The 18,486-nt window shown below is 38.2% G+C and overlaps 1 protein-coding gene across 14 annotated transcripts in view; it reads right to left on the reverse strand.

Moving 5' to 3' along the window:
* Positions 1–18,486, reverse strand: part of ITSN2 (intersectin 2) — a 146,759-nt gene that overhangs the window by 55,527 nt on the left and 72,746 nt on the right. For 11 of the 14 annotated variants that reach the window (XR_009248260.1, XM_058682679.1, XM_058682677.1 and 8 more), the window contains 5 exons: positions 11,303–11,439; positions 8,208–8,350; positions 6,853–6,950; positions 1,392–1,567; positions 956–1,100 (listed from right to left, as the gene is read on the reverse strand). Coding sequence is in view for 13 of the 14 variants with exons in the window: in XM_058682679.1 (XP_058538662.1) it covers positions 956–1,100; positions 1,392–1,567; positions 6,853–6,950; positions 8,208–8,350; positions 11,303–11,439 (699 nt within the window). In the remaining variant the exon portion in view is untranslated. The remainder of the gene's footprint in view (positions 1–955; positions 1,101–1,391; positions 1,568–6,852; positions 6,951–8,207; positions 8,351–11,302; positions 11,440–18,486) is intronic. The other 3 variants (XM_058682674.1, XM_058682681.1, XM_058682683.1) reach the window with 1 other exon arrangement.

Raw genomic sequence — 18,486 nt, forward strand, 5'->3', positions numbered from 1 at the left:
GCATGGTATTAAACACTTCACACATAAAACTCACCCTCTAGCTTTCCTGCTTGACTCTTTCTCCAAGATTCCTGTACTCTAGCCACACTATAAATAATTCTTGTCCTGGAAACTCTGTGTTAACATGCCTCACTGACTTTCCCCAAATTATTTTTTCACAGGAATAACTTTCCTTCTCTGTTTGCTAAAATCTTGCTTATCCTCAAAGGTCCTGCTCAAATACTTGGTCCTTTGTGAACCCTGCTCCAACTCCCAAAGAGTGAATGAGATCTCTCTCGGCTATATAGTCCTCAAGATTTTGTAGAATATCTTTATTACAACCCTTCACATACTTTACAATTATTTATATATGTGTCTGTTTCATTAGATTATGACTCCTTAATGGCAGAGATTTTTTTTCCATTAAATTTCTAGCATATAAAGAAATGCCTGGAACCTATCTATGGTCATGAAGTAAACATTTTTTTGAGTGAAGGCGAAATTTGTAGGGCTCTGTTTTGACAAAGTCTGTGATTTCTTTTCAATAATATTAATGTAACAATGCCTGCAATGGTTACATGTAAAGCAGAGGCTAAATATATGTAACATAGTTCCCACACAAATTTCTTACCAACAAAACCCCAAAAACCTCCAAGCCCACATATCTTCTCACAATAACTACGAATTAAGAATAATATAGACAGATTTATAAAGATGACATTTTGAGCTTAGAAACCCTAGCTGCTAGCAACTGGGTGCTATGAAAATGAATTGTTGAGAAACTTCTAAGTAATAATAATAATAATAATAATAATAATTTCTTTACATCACATCACATGTCAATGACAAGAACAGAAACCAAATACTACAAACTCTGGTTAAATGAGTAAGTGATGTCTTTGTACAAAAATTTTCTATTTTATGTGAACATGAGCAATGTCAAAGAATAAAGCAGAGAAAAATTAAAGATACATACCTGTCCATGAATCGGTGATATAGATCCAGGGGAAACAGTACGAGTAAAAGCTGATTTTTTCTGCCATGATGTATTAACAGTTAGGTTTGTAAAAGATACATTTTGATAATCAGTCACTGATGCTGGTTGATTTGAAGAAAGTGATCTGTAAAATACAACACTTTGATGTAAATACACTTCATCATTTAAAATCTAATGAAGCACTACAAATTTATCAACTTATACATAATTCACATTGTGTTTAAACACAATTTTGGAAAAAAGAATTCACGAACCAAGTACTGACCTACATTTTTGTTTATTAAATTTCAGTATGAAATCTGGAACAGAAGGTACTCTTGAAGAGTCCAGCACAGATTATAATATGATTAAGTAGCAGGTTGACACAAATACATTTGCAGGGCTAAATACACTGCACTGTTAGCTAAAAACTTACTCAGAAGAAGTTGAGGTAGCAGATACTGATACTGTAGGGGGAAGTAAGGCCTTCTTAGGAGACACAGATTTTTCACCTGATGGCATTTTTTCTACATAGTTGCAAGGAAACCAGCCAAAATTTCCTTGAAAACTACCATAAAGCCAACCAGGTTCTCCTACGGTTTTTTCATCAACCTATGGAAACAAAAAGAAGGGTTAACAATGGTTAGAATGTCACACATTTACAAAGGAAAGAGATGCAGACTATTGTACAATAGCCTCATTTTCAGAATTAAGCTCATGTAACTAAAGAGCTGAGGCATTTTCTTTTCTTTTTTATTTCTTAAAAAAAATTTTTTTTAATGTTTATTTTTTTTTTGAGACAGAGTGTGAGCAGGGGAGGGGCAGAGAACGAGAGGGAGACACAGAATCTGAAGCAGGCTCCAGGCTCCACGCTGTCAACACAGAGCCCGATGCAGGACTTGAACTCATGAACCATGAAATCATGACCTGGGCTCAAGTTGGACGCTTGACTGAGCCACCCAGGTGCCCCTTTTCTTTTCTAGAGAGAGGGTGCAAGTGAGCAAGGGGGGCAGAGAGAAAGAGAGAATCCCACAAGGTGGGGGGTAGAGAGAGAGAGAGAGAGAGAGAGAGAGAGAGAGAGAAGTGGGGCTCACCCAGGGCTCATGTTTTTACCCAAAGCAGGGCTCCTGTTCACCCGAAGTGGGGCCTGAGCTCACCTGATGTGGGACTTGAACTCATGAACTGTGAGATCATGACCTGAGCTGAAGTCAGATGTTTAACAACTAAAGCCACCCAGGCACCCTGAGCTGAGGCATTTTCTACATATTAATAGGTCACTATCTCTAATGACAAACAAAGGTGCCTTTTAGAAAAAAATGTTCACTTATTTTGAGAGAGCGAGAGCGAGAGCGAGAGCGAGAGCGAGAGAGAGAGAGAGAGAAGGAGGGAGTGCATGAGCAGGGGAGGAGCAGAGACAGAGGGAGAGAGAGAATCCCAAGCAGGCTCCGTGCTGTCAGTGCAGAGCCTGACATGGGGGTCAATCTCATAAACTGTGAGATCATGATCTGAGCTGAAATCAAGAGTCAGATGCTCAATCGACTAAGCCATCCAGAAGCCCCCAAAAAATGAAATTTTAAAAAGGCACCTTTGGCTCTTGATTTTGGCTCAGATCATGATCTCACAGTTAGTGAGACTGAGCCCTGCATCTGGCTCTGTGCTGGGGAGGGAGTCTGCTTGGGATTCACTCTCTCCCTCTCCCTCTGCCCTTCCCAACCTATGCCTGTTGTGCACTCTCTTTCTCTCAAAAAATTTAATTTCATCCAAGTTAAATACACAAAAATAGTTAACAGAAACAAACAGCATTCTATATGGCTTATGATGGAAGATCCCATCACTCATTATGCCGATTTCCACTCCTGATAACAACTTGCCATTCGTAGTTGTTTTTCTATACCATCCTCTGCATTTCTCCTTCCTTCCTTCCTTCCTTCCTTCCTTCCTTCCTTCCTTCCTTCCTTCCTTCCTTCCTTCCTTCCTTCCTCCCTCCCTCCCTCCCTCCCTCCCTCCCTCCTTCCCTTCCTTCCTTCCTTTCTTCCTTCCTTCCTTCCTTCCTCCTTCCCTCCCTCCCTTCCTTTCAAGTAGGCTTCACACTCAGCGTGGAGCCCAATGCAGGGCTTGAACTCATGATCCTGAGATCAAGACCTGAGCTGAGATCAAGCCAGATGTTTAATACCCAGGCACCCCTATCTTCTATATTTCTAAATAATGTATTTATACTATTATTTCCTGAATGTTTCAATTTTAAACATCATCTATTGGATTTTGATTATGGAAAATCAACATTTAACTTTTATTGCATCTTCTTTGTCTATCAACACTGCTATCTCAAATTTTTTGGTTTAATTATATTTAATGTTTATATTATTATGACTAGGTAAACAAATATTTCACATCTAAATCATGTAATGTTCTGATAATTACATTTCCTTTCTTGCAAACTTGTTATTTTCCTATAATCATTAATTTTTGTTTTGTTTAGTTTTGTTTAGTTCCTATTAGAGTCTTCTTGAGCTAAGAGAACTAGAAAACTTCCTCTAAATACTGTTTTTCAACTGGTAACACATACAGGTGATTTGTAGTTTCATCTCTTCTCCCTTTTATTGCTGAGTAATATTACATTGTATAGATGTACCACAATTTGCTTGTATGTTTACCTACTGATGGACATTTGAGTTGTTTCCAGTTTTTGGCTATGATAAAACTATGAACATCTGTCTTTGTATATTGATCTTATATCCTGCAACCTTGCTAAACTCACTCATTAGTTCTATCATTGCTATGTAATAATTAAAAAATGGTGTTCTAAAATACAACAAAAGGAACCACTGATAAAATATTATCTTGTAAATCTAGTTTAAGGCTAAATTTAAAACAGCTAAGCCACAGCACTAAAAATGAAGAACACAATAGACCTCAAGGAATTACTCAACCTAAAGCAGAATGCTCAGCAATATACCTAATTTAAATGCTGGTCTCAAGGCAAGGATCACTGACAGGTATGAATACTGGCATTCAAACACTAACTTCCTTCCTTCCCTACAAACTTTTAAAAGCCTACTTTCTTCAATACTTTTTCCTTAAACTTTCTAGCTTTTCAAGAAGACAAGCCCCATTCATTTAATCTTTAAAATTAGACCAAGTTTGCTTTTGTAACAGGTTAATTTTAATAAATTTCGTATCTATAATTTATGGCCCTAATTAATTTTTAGTTGTCAATTTACACAGAAAGTGAAACTAAAAAAATTTATGTAAGTTCTCAGAGGTTTATGGAAACTATTACCTCAAAAATAGCATTAACATACAAGAATGCTAGAAAAACAGGTTGTCACGGAAAATGTTGCCAGGACTCAGTGGAATTTCTAATCTTTTTCACCTTCAATCAAATCTCTTCTGCCACCCTTATCCATTAAGTTGACTAGGTCTTGCCTCCTATCTGACCAAGAATAGGGAAACCATCAGATCTGAGCTCACCTTCGAATTCAGCAAAATGTATTTCTAGTCCCATGCATCCTTTCCTTCAGCCCTCTAACCAAAACGGAAGAGCTGTCTAATCCTCCCACTACTCTCTCCTCCGATGCTCTAGGTCCTAAGCCCTCCAGCTTTACTGAGAATCATCTTCACCTGTACCCACTGGTCAGAACAGAGAGGTTTGCCAGGGAGCCACGAAGTGCCTTCCTGAGTGTTCTGTATGTTGATCTGAGTGGTAGTTTCACAGATATATACATGTGTACAAATTATCTGAGCTGTACACTAACAATTGTGCACTTTACTAAATCCACTATCATTAACCTTTTCCCTCTCTGCAGATCCTATCATTATTTAAACTTGCAAATAAACCAGCAAATTTGCTCAAGCCAAGATAAAAAAACCAAAAAATGAAACACAGAACTTCCTTCAACCCACTCTCCTCATTAATCATTTTCTCTCCCTTCCCACTTTCAAAAGCTAAGCTCCTTCAAAGAATTTTATATATTCACTGTCTCCTCTTCCTCCCTTCCAATTTCAGGTCACTGAAATCTGGCTTGTTCCCCACCATTCCACTCAACTGTTTTCCTCAAGGTTAACAATAGCTCTGATACTGCTAATCTAATGGCTGTTTTCTAAGTCCTATCTTATTCACATGCAGACCACTCTTCTCAAAGTTCATTGACACTAAACTCTCCTGGCTTTTTCCTAATGACTCTAGTCGTTTCTTTTTAAGGCTCCTCTTCTTCTAATAATCCCTTTAGTGTTAGTGTCTCTTAAGGATCATCATTCGTCTGCTACGCTCAAGGCAATTACCATCACAACACAATGATGACACTCAAATTGGCCTCTGATCTCTGCCTGAGATCTCTCTAGACATCTCTGGATATTCAACAGCTATCCAGAAATCTGAAACTCATCCAAACTTGAACTTATTATAATTCTCACCTAAATTCCCTCCTTTTGATCTTCCTCTCTCAGTGAATGACATGGTCATCAACCAAGTTGTCGAAATCAGGTATCTGGTAGTAACTCATGACTCATTGGTTATATCAGCGATTTGGCAGAGAACACCCTCAAGAAACTCCAGCTGACTCAATGTTCCTGTTGTCATCGCCATCAGATTGGCTTGATGACCACGGGGGAGGTCTGCTGTAAAGCTAGTAGCTTTCTACCACCTTCCTTCCTCTGCTTTAGAATGTCCTTCTCATCAGACTACCAGCTCATTAAGTGCAGAGACTGTGTGTCTTGTTTACTATATCCCTAGCATAGCCCTCAACAAATATTTGTTGATGGTAAAAGACAGAACCAAAAATATAAAAGGTTCTTGACCAAACATGTCCAGAGATAGGCTGCATCTCTTCATTCTTAGACACAACTTCATCATCACCAACAGGTGGAGGAGGAACAGGAGGGCCAGCAGACTGTGGATTGTCAGTGGTGGCAACGGTAACAGAAGGAATGTGTAGCTGGGGATTAACCTGAGTGTTTGAACAGAGGTTTCTGGTAAAACCTATGCCAAGTACCATTAAATAGTTGCAGTATAACTGATAAAAGACACCAAACTGGTGACTATGCAGGCTAAAAAGAAAACACACACTGGCTAGGTATTCTAGGTAATATTACTTTAATTTACTAAGAAGAAAAGTGACACAGAGACTAAAATCCAAGTTACTATGCTTCTAAAGCCTGTATTCTTTCCATTATATCACAATAGCTGTATCAAATGCTATTCCCTGCATCTTCTCTTATTCATCCATTTTACATGGTTTGTGACTATATAATAAAGGCCTTTAGTTTCAAGGAACAAGGGATTGCATCTAGTTAGGGCTATAGAGTCTACTTCCTTCAATTCTTTTAATGGTTGTCAGAAAATAATCAGCACCCCCAAATTTCATTGGTAATTTATTAAAACAACACAATCAGCATCACTTTTTAAAAAATGTTTATTTTTGAGAGAGAGAGAGAGAGAGAGAGACAGACAGACAGACAGACAGACAGAATCCAAAGCAGGCTGAGCTGTCAGCACAGAGCCTGACACAGAGTTTGAACTCAAGAGCTGTGAGATCATGGCCTGAGCCAAAGTCAGATGCCTAACCGACTGAACCACCCAGGCAACCCTCAGCATCACTATTTATGCTGTGAAGCAGTATGGCACAGTGTAAAGACCACTGGATTTGGAAATCAAAGATGTGTACTTGTGACCCACTCTGGCACTGTCCTACTGACTGTTAACATTTTGTGTAAGTCTAAGCTTCCTTACCTAGAACACAGCAGTGATAAATAATATGCAAGTCTGCAGCATCTCATTAGGGACAAATCAGATAAAGCTTAAGGTATACATTTTAAATGGTATATCACTATATAAAAGTATAGAGCAATATATTACATTGTATTAAGCTTCTTCATGAGCAAAAAAGACTGTTTCCTACCTGTATTATATCCCCGGAATTAAAACTCATCTCATCATGGCTCCTGGCTTCAAAGCGGTACAATGCTCTATAATTCACCAAAGCAGTAGCTGGCTCACCTAAAGAGAAGATAATTGTCATTATTTGCTACTTTCACGTATGCCCATCTTTGTGATGACTCAATATAAAGAGCCTGTAAAATCAAAAAGAAAAAGAACTGAACATCAAACAGCAAAATGAAAATCCATTTGACAAAGGCTTGTTACAATTTAAATATGTTGTATGGCCACAGAATCAATATAAAAGCAAACAAGGACATTTATCTTTAGGAAAGTAGGAGGCAATGATACAAAGACATGACTTGTGGGGGGCCATGAGTGAGGATGTATGGGAAGATGTATGAGTGGTGGCAGGTGAGGCTGTGCAAAGTGCAGGCGGCTAAGCAGCAAGGTTTGATCTGTGGCAGTCAGGATACAACAGGAAGAGACAAAAAGAGAGGTCACAAATGAGGAGATTGGCAGCAAACAGGGTTCAGTGAAGAAAGAGCTCTAAATGCACCAGTATGGTTCTAAAAGAAAAACAGAAGAGCTCACAAATACACTAGCTTTGATAATAATAAAAGTATTTTACTTTATTCATTTGCAGAATGAATGCTTTAGCTTATAGAAATTTCAACACATGTGCCAATAATAAGGATTGAAATATTTGTCTGTCCAAAAGAGATATGTATCAATAATATTTAAAGTATTTTAGGAATGGACTCTGAGGTGCATCAAAAACAAAGTATATCTTTTGAGGAAATTTCAGTGTGCAAAGACTTAAATTTTATTGGTGTTTCATTAAAATAAACAGTTTAGGGGCACCTGAGTGGCTCAGTTGGTTAAGTGTCTGACTTTGGCTCAGGTCATGATCTCACAGTCTGTGAGTTCAAGTCCCACATCAGGCTCTGTGGCTGACAGCTCAGAGCCTGGAGCCTGTTTCAGATTCTGTGTCTCCCTCTCTCTGCCCCTTCCCTGCTCACACTCTCTCTCTCCCCCTCTCTCTCTCAAAAATAAACATTAAAAAAAATAAAGTTTATAGTTAACACCAATTGAAGAAACTCTTTACAGCTGTTTACTTCAATTATGAAAATGTCAGAGTCTGTTCATAGTTAGTGATTACAATTTTCTTTTCTACATGTTGTTTTAAGACTTCTACCCTCAGTCTGTTTTAACAAGCCTACACACTCCTCCAAGTTTAATTCAAAAAAAGGTTTTTTCAGACTCAAAGGTTAACATCTACTTATATATATTTTTTCCCTCTCATCAGAATCATTTTTTCTTGTTGCTTTCGTTGCTCTGTCTCAGAAAAATCAAATCTATCATTTTTATCCTTACCCTTACATTGTTTCTCCTCAGCCTTCCGTTCCTCTTCTTGAACTTTTTCTTGTGTTTTTTCTTCCTGGAGTCGCTTTTGTTTTTCTTCTTCCTCTTTTCTAAGGTTTTCTCTCCATAAGTTTTCTTTTCCTTGCTTTGCTTTCCTTCACATAAAAGAAAGAGAATTTGGTGCGCCTGGGTGGCTCAGTTGGTTAAGGGTCCAACTTCGGCTCAGGTCATGATCTTGCGGTTAGTGAGTTCGAGCCCCGCATTTGGGCTCTGTGCTGACAGCTCAGAGCCTGGAGCCTGCTTCTGATTCTATGTCTTCCTCTCTTTCTCCCCATCCCCTGATTGTGTTTTCTCTCTCTCTCTCTCTCTCTCTCTCTCAAAAATAAACATTAAAAAATAATAAAAAAAGAATTTGTATCATGTCCTAAAATTTGTTATGCAAAAATATCAGATCTTGTGCTCAACGTTGCTCCTCATCAGGGAAATACAAATCAAAACCACACTCAGATATCACCTCACGCCAGTCAGAGTGGCCCAAATGAACAAATCAGGAGACTACAGATGCTGGAGAGGATGTGGAGAAACGGGAACCCTCTTGCACTGTTGGTGGGAATGCAAATTGGTGCAGCCACTCTGGAAAACAGTGTGGAGGTTCCTCAAAAAATTAAAAATAGACCTACCCTATGACCCAGCAATAGCACTGCTAGGAATTTACCCAAGGGATACAGGAGTACTGATGCATAGGGGCACTTGTACCCCAATGTTTATAGCAGCACTCTCAACAATAGCCAAATTATGGAAAGAGCCTAAATGTCCATCAACTGATGAATGGATAAAAAAAATTGTGGTTTATATACACAATGGAGTACTATGTGGCAACGAGAAAGAATGAAACACGGCCCTTTGTAGCAACATGGATGGAACTGGAGAGTGTTATGCTAAGTGAAATAAGCCATACAGAGAAAGACAGATACCATATGGTTTCACTCTTATGTGGATCCTGAGAAACTTAACAGAAACCCAATGGGGAGGGGAAGGAAAAAAAAAAAAGAGGTTAGAGTGGGAGAGAGCCAAAGCATAAGAGACTCTTAAAAACTGAGAACAAACCGAGGGTTGATGGGGGGTGGGAGGGAGGGGAGGGTGGGTGATGGGTATTGAGGAGGGTACCTTTTGGGATGAGCACTGGGTATTGTATGGAAACCAATTTGACAATAAACTTCATATATTGAAAAAAAAAAAAAAAAGAATAGAAACATCAAAAAAAAATATCAGATCTTGTTCCTGGCAAACTGTAGAATACACATTTCTTATGTATTTATATGCAACCTTATGAAATTATATATTATTATATAGCAAAGATGTATTAGTAGGGGATGTGGACAAACACCCTGGGGTCCTTTCTTAATTTCAGCTACCGTTCCTTTTCCCAGTTAGTTCCTCTGTAACCTTCTCTGATGCTCTTTCACACCTAAGATGAATCTAGCCTTTATTTGAATTCCCAGAGCATTATAAACACCACTATCAGAGTATTTACCACATGTTTCCTGGGATAAAGCAGACTAGAGTTAAGAGAATATAAAATTAAAATTCTGGTAAACTTTCTTATATATGTGTTAGTGGATGACAAACTGGTCCAGAGCCAAAAGATGGCACAGAAGCTGGACAAAGGGCAGAGGCCACATCTACAATGTGAAAACCTGACTATAACCAACAGCGTGGGACAAGGAGGGAACCTTCCTGGGCAAATGGCCAAGAAACCAAGTTGTAGTTGTTAAGACTCAGCTCTGGACCGATTCTCTGTGTGATTCTCCTCTGATTTCTTCCCTCTTCCACTGCAGGAGGTGTGAGGAGGATGAGTGACATGAAAATGTACATTACTACTGTGGTTTGTTGGCCTGAAAAAAATTGTGAGCGGTAATGAAGAGATATCAAGATACTGGCAATGGGTCAGTGGAAAATTCTGACACTGTGACTAGCTGTGTAGTTACTGCATAAGGATCAGTGGCACAGTTAAGTGGCAAATAAAAGCATTCTGAATTTGAACTTCACTGTCTCTGCTTCTATATTATTCTAGTGTCTCTTGTTGGGGGCCACAAAAGTAGGGGCCTTGGAGTTAAGAGTACCATAATGATCTGTTTAGCTGTCTCCATTTCTTATTGGAATTATGAGGAATCGAGGAGCCAGGAGTAAAACCAGAGTCTCCTTCATCACAGCCAACAGCAGCCACTCATTAAAAATGTGCTGGGAGTAGCTATTCTGAAGCCATTAAAAAGAGAGACCTGCCATATGGTAATGTGTCCTTCTTGCCTCCCTAGTAATATTAGCTCTTTCATGGGCATTACTCATCTACTTATCGCTGAGGCAAAGGAATGTTGGTTCATCAATATCTGTTAATTATATTGATTTCTGACACTAGAGAACTTGGGGAAGTAACTGAGGAACATATTAGAAATAAGATTCTGCAGACAGAAAAAAAAATCATGCCAAGTCTCTAAATAAATGGTTCTGTCAAATTCCACAACTGTCCTACTTTTCCTAGCTATAAACGGAGGCAATTGATAGATATCAGCGGTACAAAGAGAAATATGTCAACATAGCATTATACACTCCATCTTATCACTCTGTAAAATTAAGTATTTGGTTTTTGTGATCTTTCAGGAAACAGTAATAGATTTACAGTGGAGAGATGGAAATGATGACTGCCAGACATTTATGCTTGGCTCTTTAGCTAGATTATTTTTATTTAATTCTCAGTTACCTATGAAGCATACATCAATATTTCTATTTCTGAGATGGAGAAACTGGGGTTCGAAAGGTAAAGTGACTCAACCAAAGTCACCCAAATCATTAAGTGGCAGATCAAGAAGTCCAAGAAGATCAAGAAGGCCTGACTCCAAAGCCCCTATTTTCCACCAATGGAACATAAAATTGATTACTATAAACTCAGTCCCAAAAGAAGACCTGAATTTCTAAAACTGACAATCTAATTAGCATCCTAGCATAATCCTTTTATTTCCCTTAAATTTTCATAGTCAAACTAAAGATATGAGCAATAAAGTTAGAAATCTAATAGTAATACAGTATGATAAATTTATCAGTTACATTACCTTACAGCCTCATCTTCTAGTTTCTTCTTCTGTATTAGCTCTGACCTTTTTCTTTCAATTTCCTTCAACTTGTCACGTTTGATCTTATAAAGTTGTTCAAGGGCTAACTGCTGTGTATTGTAGCTTTCTCTCAGTTCCTAAGGAGAAAATGAAAATAAGTCAATGTACCGTTGATTTAACTATTTTTGTCTTACGTAATAATGTGGCACTTTCATTAACAGACACAAATCCTAAAGCAAGTTAAACTAAAGTAAAAAGAGTAAAAGTTTTAGAAATCTCTGGATGATTAAAAAAAAACTTGAAAACAAATATTTAAGCCTTGTAACTAACCACTGAGGACAAACATATGTTAAAACCACCTACTTTTGTATTAATTCATTTCTAAGGAATACAGATAAGACAATTTTATAAGCTAATTCTTTGAGTTGGTACTTTATTTTCTTTTTCTTTTTTTTTTTAAATGTTTATTTATTTTTGAGACAGAAAGAGACAGAGCATGAACAGGGGAGGGTCAGAGAGAGGGAGACACAGAATCTGAAACAGGCTCCAGGCTCTGAGCTGTCAGCACAGAGCCCGACGCGGGGCTCGAACTCACAGACCGCGAGATCATGACCTGAGCTGAAGTCGGCCGCTTAACCGACTGAGCCACTCAGGCGTCCCAGTACTTTATTTTCAATAAAAAGCCAATCCATTAAAAATATGGGGAAGATATTTGCTTATTATTTGAAGAGGAATTTTGTTCAATCATATTTTTTACATATGTAGTTTAACCAAGTTACCCATAACTTTTTAACAATTAACCCATCAACAATTACTGAATAATTCAGTTAAAACTAAAAATGGAAAGGATGTCTGCCATGACATCCTTGACTAGAGAGAGCCAAAATAACAAAAAGTATTCCAAACAGGAATTGAAATAAACACTTGTTTATTGAGCATCTAGTTCTATGCAGTGCTGCACAGATATGCAGGGGATCAAATCGAGGGCCCTCTAACTCTCAAGGCTGCAATCTTTGCTTTCAAAGAGCTCACTTATCTCAAAGCAGCAAAAAGTGCCAAAATGTGGGATAGAGCTCAGTGCCTTAGTGGAAACCTGTGGTTATCTGTTCAGCATTTTTCCTTATATCTTCTTCTAAAAGCACCTTTCCCAAGTACCTGCTCCAACCCTGTTTGATATGGTTGTGATGAATCTGTCAGATTCAGTGCTCCTCTCACTCCCACTGGGGTGCAGTCATTTAATTTAGGCTGAACCCATCAGAGCAACCCACCTCCCTGGCCAGAATGGTCCAAAGGACACCTGATCCAAGCTGGGCCAGAATCCTCTGCTGAGATTCGGACAGACTGAAGAGGGGAGAAAGAAATCTTTCCTGCTTGAAGCTCATTAAACTGAAGCTAAACCTGGAGATGCCCCACTACAGTGTAGCCATTGGGGTAGAAATGAAATCAACACAGAAAAGAGAGAAGCAAAGACTGGAGGCAGAGAGGGAGGACTGGGGGAAGTGAATCTCCAAGTGCATTCCTGTGTCTTAGAACTGCCCCTGCCCAGGAGTGCTTCTACTGACTCAGTCAGCAGTCCTGGTACTCTGCCAGTAACTACTCTCATTAGCTTAACTATTTTGAACTTTCTTTTACATGGAATCTACAGAATCCTGAACAAGAGAGTACAAAAAGGCTGGAATATGGAAGAGGAAATAAAAGCACAAACCAACCCCCCCCCAAAAAAACTTAAAGTAATCAAAAGAGGTTTCATGGCAAAGATGAGACCTTAAATAAACAGTTCAGCTGACCCTCAAACAACCGGATTTGAATTGCATGTCCACCTATACACAGATTTTTTTAAATAAATATGGCATAATACTGTAAATGTGTTTTCTCTTTATGATTTTCTCAGTAACATTTTCTTTTCTCTAGCTTAATTTTAAGAATATAGCATAATATACATATAACACAAAATCTGGGTTAATCACTGTTTCTGTTACAGGTAAGATGTCTGGTTAACAGTAGGCTATTAGTAGTTAAGTTCTGGGGAAGTCAAAAAGTTGTATGCAGATTTTCAACTATATTGGGCATTGGCACCCAACCCATGTTGCTCAAGGGTTAACTGTGTTTGGTAGAACGTTTTGGTAAAAAATGTTTTGGGGGTATCTACACACACACACAATAACGAAACTCCAAACAAAAAATCTTCCAAAACAAAAAAATTCCAAAAACCCAAACTCAATTTCTTTCCAGAAATAAAATATTTTATAGGTGAACCCTTTTAACTTGATTGAAGTGATAGATTTGAGTACAACGTGGTGTCTGAAGACTATGTCCAAAATGTCTGAGATCAAGATGGGCAGCTTGAGCCAATAATAACACAAATACTGCATTCAGAGCAGTTTCCACAAATCTCGGCTTCTATAGTTCCCTTGGTTGTACCTTTCTCCAAATTCTAGTGAAAAGCAGAAGAATAATGGTGGTTACAGTCTATGGAGAAGCAGTTTGCTTTAGTGATAAGGACTCTGGGAGCAGAGGTCTGAATCAGGCTCTGTCAGTGATGAGCTGAGGAACCTTAGGAGAGTCACTCAGCCGTTTCCCCATTTGTAAAATGTAATTATAATACATGCCTCACAATGTTCTTGTGAGGATTAAATGGGTTAATAAACACAAAGTGCTTACAAACTGTGCAGGGCACATGTTAAGTTCATAATAATTTTAGCTATTATTATTGGCCGAGGTCCTAAAGAAGGGGAATCGGAAGTTTAAAAGGAGAGTAAAAAGGAGCCAAATTAATGTCTGATCTTATCGTTGCAAGGTTAGCCCTCCAATTTGTCCTGTAAGATACCGCTCTAAGTCTTTCTTTATGAGCTCCATTCCTCCAGTGGCTGAGTTCATGAGCTTCCCTTGATCCCCAAGGCATCCAGTGCCCCTCCCTCTATCAAAGTCAGCATCTTCTGACTGTACGGTTGCCCCCTCCACTGGAGTCAGTTTCTTGACAACAGGACTGTCTTTCATCAAAGCATCTCCACCCAAGAGGGCCTGGGATAGTGTGGATATTTAATTAGTATTTATTGGATGCATGAGAATGCATAAACAATAGTCTATACATACTAATAACATTTGAAGAGCACCGTAAGTCTTGCCAGAAACTTCCTCTGCTTGACTGCAGTGATCTTAGCAATTCCTAGCACTAGACTCACTCCTCTGGATCAAGTCACCCCCTCCGGGAGGCCCTGGTTAAATATATCAGTTAACTCAGAACAAGTAAACTAATGAAGTAACTATGGACAGAACTACTGCAGTCTTAATAGAATGACAGATCTTCTTTTTCAGGTTAAGGAAGTTCTATTCCTAATTTGCTAATAAGTTTTTCATGTTTTAATCATGAATGGATATTAAATTTTACAAATGCCTTTTCTGCATCGAATGAGATATATACCATTTTTCCCCCTTTAATGTGTTTATATGGCAAACTACACATTTTTGTATGTCAAACCATCTTTGCATGACTAAGGTAAATCCAATTTTGTGGTCACTATGGATTATCCTTTTTTTAATAAATTCTGCATTCATCTTTTTAATATTGTTTAGAACTTTTATCTCTATGTTAAACTGGCCCATAGTTATGCTTTCTCATACTGTTCTTATCAGGTTTTGATATGTTTATGATAACTTCATATAAGTTGGGAATATTCCCACATTTTCTGTATTTCAGAACCGTTGTAGAAGACTAGATTTACTTGTTCCTTCAGTAAAAACTCTGGGTCTGGATTCTCTTTTAGGGAAGATTTCAAACTATAGATTTAAAATATTTTATGATGGGCGCCTGGGTGGCTCAGTTGGTTGACCGTCCGACTTTGGCTCAGGTCATGATCTCGCGGTGTGTGAGTTTGAGCCCCGCGTTGGGCTCTGTGCTGACAGCTCAGAGCCTGGAGCCTGCTTCAGATTCTGTGTCTCCCTCTCTCTCTGCCCCTCCCCTGCTCATGCTCTGTCTCTCTCTGTCTCAAAAATAAATAAAAACATTAAAAAAAATTTTTTTAAATAAAATAAAATATTTTATGATGATAGAGCTACCCAGACACTTTATATTTTGAGTCAGTTTTGGCAAGTTGTAACTTCATCTATGTTTTTATATTTATGTGCAAAAATCTGTCATAATATCCTTTTCATGTTTGCAGCATATTTAATTGTATTTCCTTTTCACTCCTAATGAATAATTTTCGTTATTTCCACTTTCTTTTAAAATCGGTCTTGCCAGAGGTTTCATTTTATTAATCTTTAAAAGACTCAAACACTGGCTTTCTTGATTCTTTGTATTAAATGTCTGTCTTTTCTCTCATGAATTTCCTTCTACTTTTTTTGCTTTATTATGCTAGCCTTTTTCTAGCTTCTCAAGTTGAATGCTTAGCTTAGAAATTTTCATCTTTTTTCCTCCCAATATAACCATTTAAGGTCAAATGCTAACTATTTGGGTTGAAATTCTGCTCTTACACTTACAAGCTGTATGACTCAACTTCTGAGCCTTAATTTACTTCTATGTGAAATGTGGAGAATAATAATATCTACCTACATCACAGGGTTAAGGTAAGGATTAATAAGTTAATATAAATAAGACAGAATGGTGTCAGTCCCAGAGAAAGCCCTTCATAAAACTTGGCTAATATTAATAGATCTTCATTTATGAATTAGAAAATGGCTACTGACACCTGGTATGCCAGATGAGTAATCTGCTCATTTACACTATCCCCCTCCCTCTCCATTGCCCAGTGTTGATATCTACCCCTGGTTAATCTACTTAGTACTCTTATAACTTGAAAACGTACTTTATCTACTTTTTCATTTTTCAAACACTTGACATTTTGCCATTCTAAATTTTTCTCTGCTTTTTTATTTTGAAAACTTTCAAACATACAGGAAATTTGATTAAGTTGAAGACACTGATGCCTTCAGATACTTCACCATTAGTCTACATAACTACAAGGCCAATGCCAGTACCAAACTAAAGAAATTTAACACAGCCATAAAATGTCACTTAATACAGAGTTTATATTAAAAAATGTCCCCACTAGTGTAAATACTGTCCTCAATAATAGTTTTCTGATCCATGATCCAATCAAGGGATCGTTTCGCTGTCACGATCCTTCAGTCATGGCTCATGAAGTGCCCTTCGGTCATGGCTCTTTGGTCTCTTTAAATCTGGAAACTTGCCTCCATCTTTTGTGAGATTCACATTTTTAGAGACAATTTGGGCATGTCTAATTACTTCCTTACACCTAGATCAAATATTTTTGGCAGAAACAGTATAGACATGATGTTGTGTTTCTTTCAGTGCAACATATCAGGAGACAAAAAGTTGGTTTGCACCATTTTGGTAATGTTATACTTGACCACTTGGTTAGGATTGGTTTACTTAGTTTTGGACCCAAGTGTACCTCAACAGGGCTCAACAAAACACTCACAAAAATGTTTAAATCCAGCATCTACTTCAATTGTTTTCATTTCTCAGAGTACTTCTTTCTTCTACCATCCTGATAGAAGTGAAAGATGCAACTCACTGAACTTTAACCACCAATACTGAATATCTCCTAAGTGATAGGAAGCAATCTTATATTCTGATTTTGCTTAAAGAAAGCATGTCATGTTCTTTCCAAAGGCCAAGACATAAAAGAGATTCAACTGACAAAATACAACTCAGCTGAATAATGTCACATAATCAGGACAAAATGTTACCAGTCATGAAAAAAAAAAATCATAGTCAGTTAAATGTCCAACTTCAGCTCAGGTCATGATCTCATGGTTTGTGGGTTCGAGACCGGCGTCAGGCTCTGTGCTGACAGCTCAGAGCCTGAAGCCTGCTTCGCATTCTGTCTCCCTCTCTCTCTGCCCCTCCCCTGCTCACACTCTTTCTCTCAAAAATAAACATTAAAAAATTTTTAAAAAAAGAAAAAAAAAGAAAAAAATCATAGAATGCAAATTAGCTCCTCAAACTTAACATCCCCTAAGCCCCCTGAACATCTGTGTAGCACTTTAATGTGCTGTTACACATAACACCTACATTTGATCTCGATAGTGTTCTCGTAAAATAGATACAATGATCATCCATTTTTAAAAGATTTTTAAATTAAAAAAAAATGTTTATTTTTATTTTTCAGAGAGAGTAAGCAGGGGAGGGGCAGAGAGAGAAGGGGACAGAGGATCCAAAGCAGGCTCTGTGTTGACAGCAGAGAGAGCAATGAGGGGCTTGAACTCGCAAACCGCGAGATCATGAAGTTGGACGTTCAACCAACTGGGCCACCCAGGTGGTGACCACTTCTGAGGCTCAGATGATTAAGGGACTTGCCTAGTTTTGAACTACCTCCATCATGCCATTCAAATTCCTGCACATACCAGATTCTATACTTACTTTCACTTAAACTCACTGTCAGATAAATTACTAAAATATCTTTTACTAGCTAGGAAACATTTCTAAGATTAAATGACTTAAAGGGAATTGAAACAAACAGTATTTCATGTCTGTTCTAAAGGGGGTGACTGTGATGCAAGAACATAAAAGCAGTATTCTGAATAAGAGGCAAGCAACATCAAGCGTAAGTGATGACCATTTACCAACCCAGTGTACCGATTCTCTCAGAGCTTGTTAACCAACAAGAGAGATCACCTGCCTCCATCCTGAATCGGATGAGCCATCAGTAAAATTCAATTTTAGAAGCACTGTCTACAGTAACTGAGGACTAGTCAGCAAGGCCAGAATGACAGAAGTCCCAACGGAAAGGTTTAGAATAGAGGTCTACGATAAGCCACAATTCTGGTGTTGACACTTTCTCTCCAAGGAATAGGATCTCCTCAATCATTATCCCAAGTCAGCAGTGGTGACCTTCCAATGCACTAACAGTACTGTGGAGATTCAGGATAATCCCTACCCTGATAAGAACAATAAAAAGATTTGTATAGCACATAATAGTTCACAAAGCACTTCTGTATATATGCTATCTCATTTAATTGTCCTAAGACTGCAAAGAAGGCAGAGCACATATTGTCAGCTGTAACTGAAGAAAGCAAAATTTTGAGGTTAAATGACAGTTACACAGCTAGCAAGTGGTATGGATAGGACCAGGACTCATTTCTTCAGACTCCATGGCCACGACTGTTTTCACTGCAACTCAATGCTAAAGACAGGACAGTGTGTGAATTTCCTTAATGGA

This window comes from Neofelis nebulosa, chromosome 9, assembly GCF_028018385.1.
Source record: "Neofelis nebulosa isolate mNeoNeb1 chromosome 9, mNeoNeb1.pri, whole genome shotgun sequence".
NCBI lineage: Eukaryota > Metazoa > Chordata > Mammalia > Carnivora > Felidae > Neofelis > Neofelis nebulosa.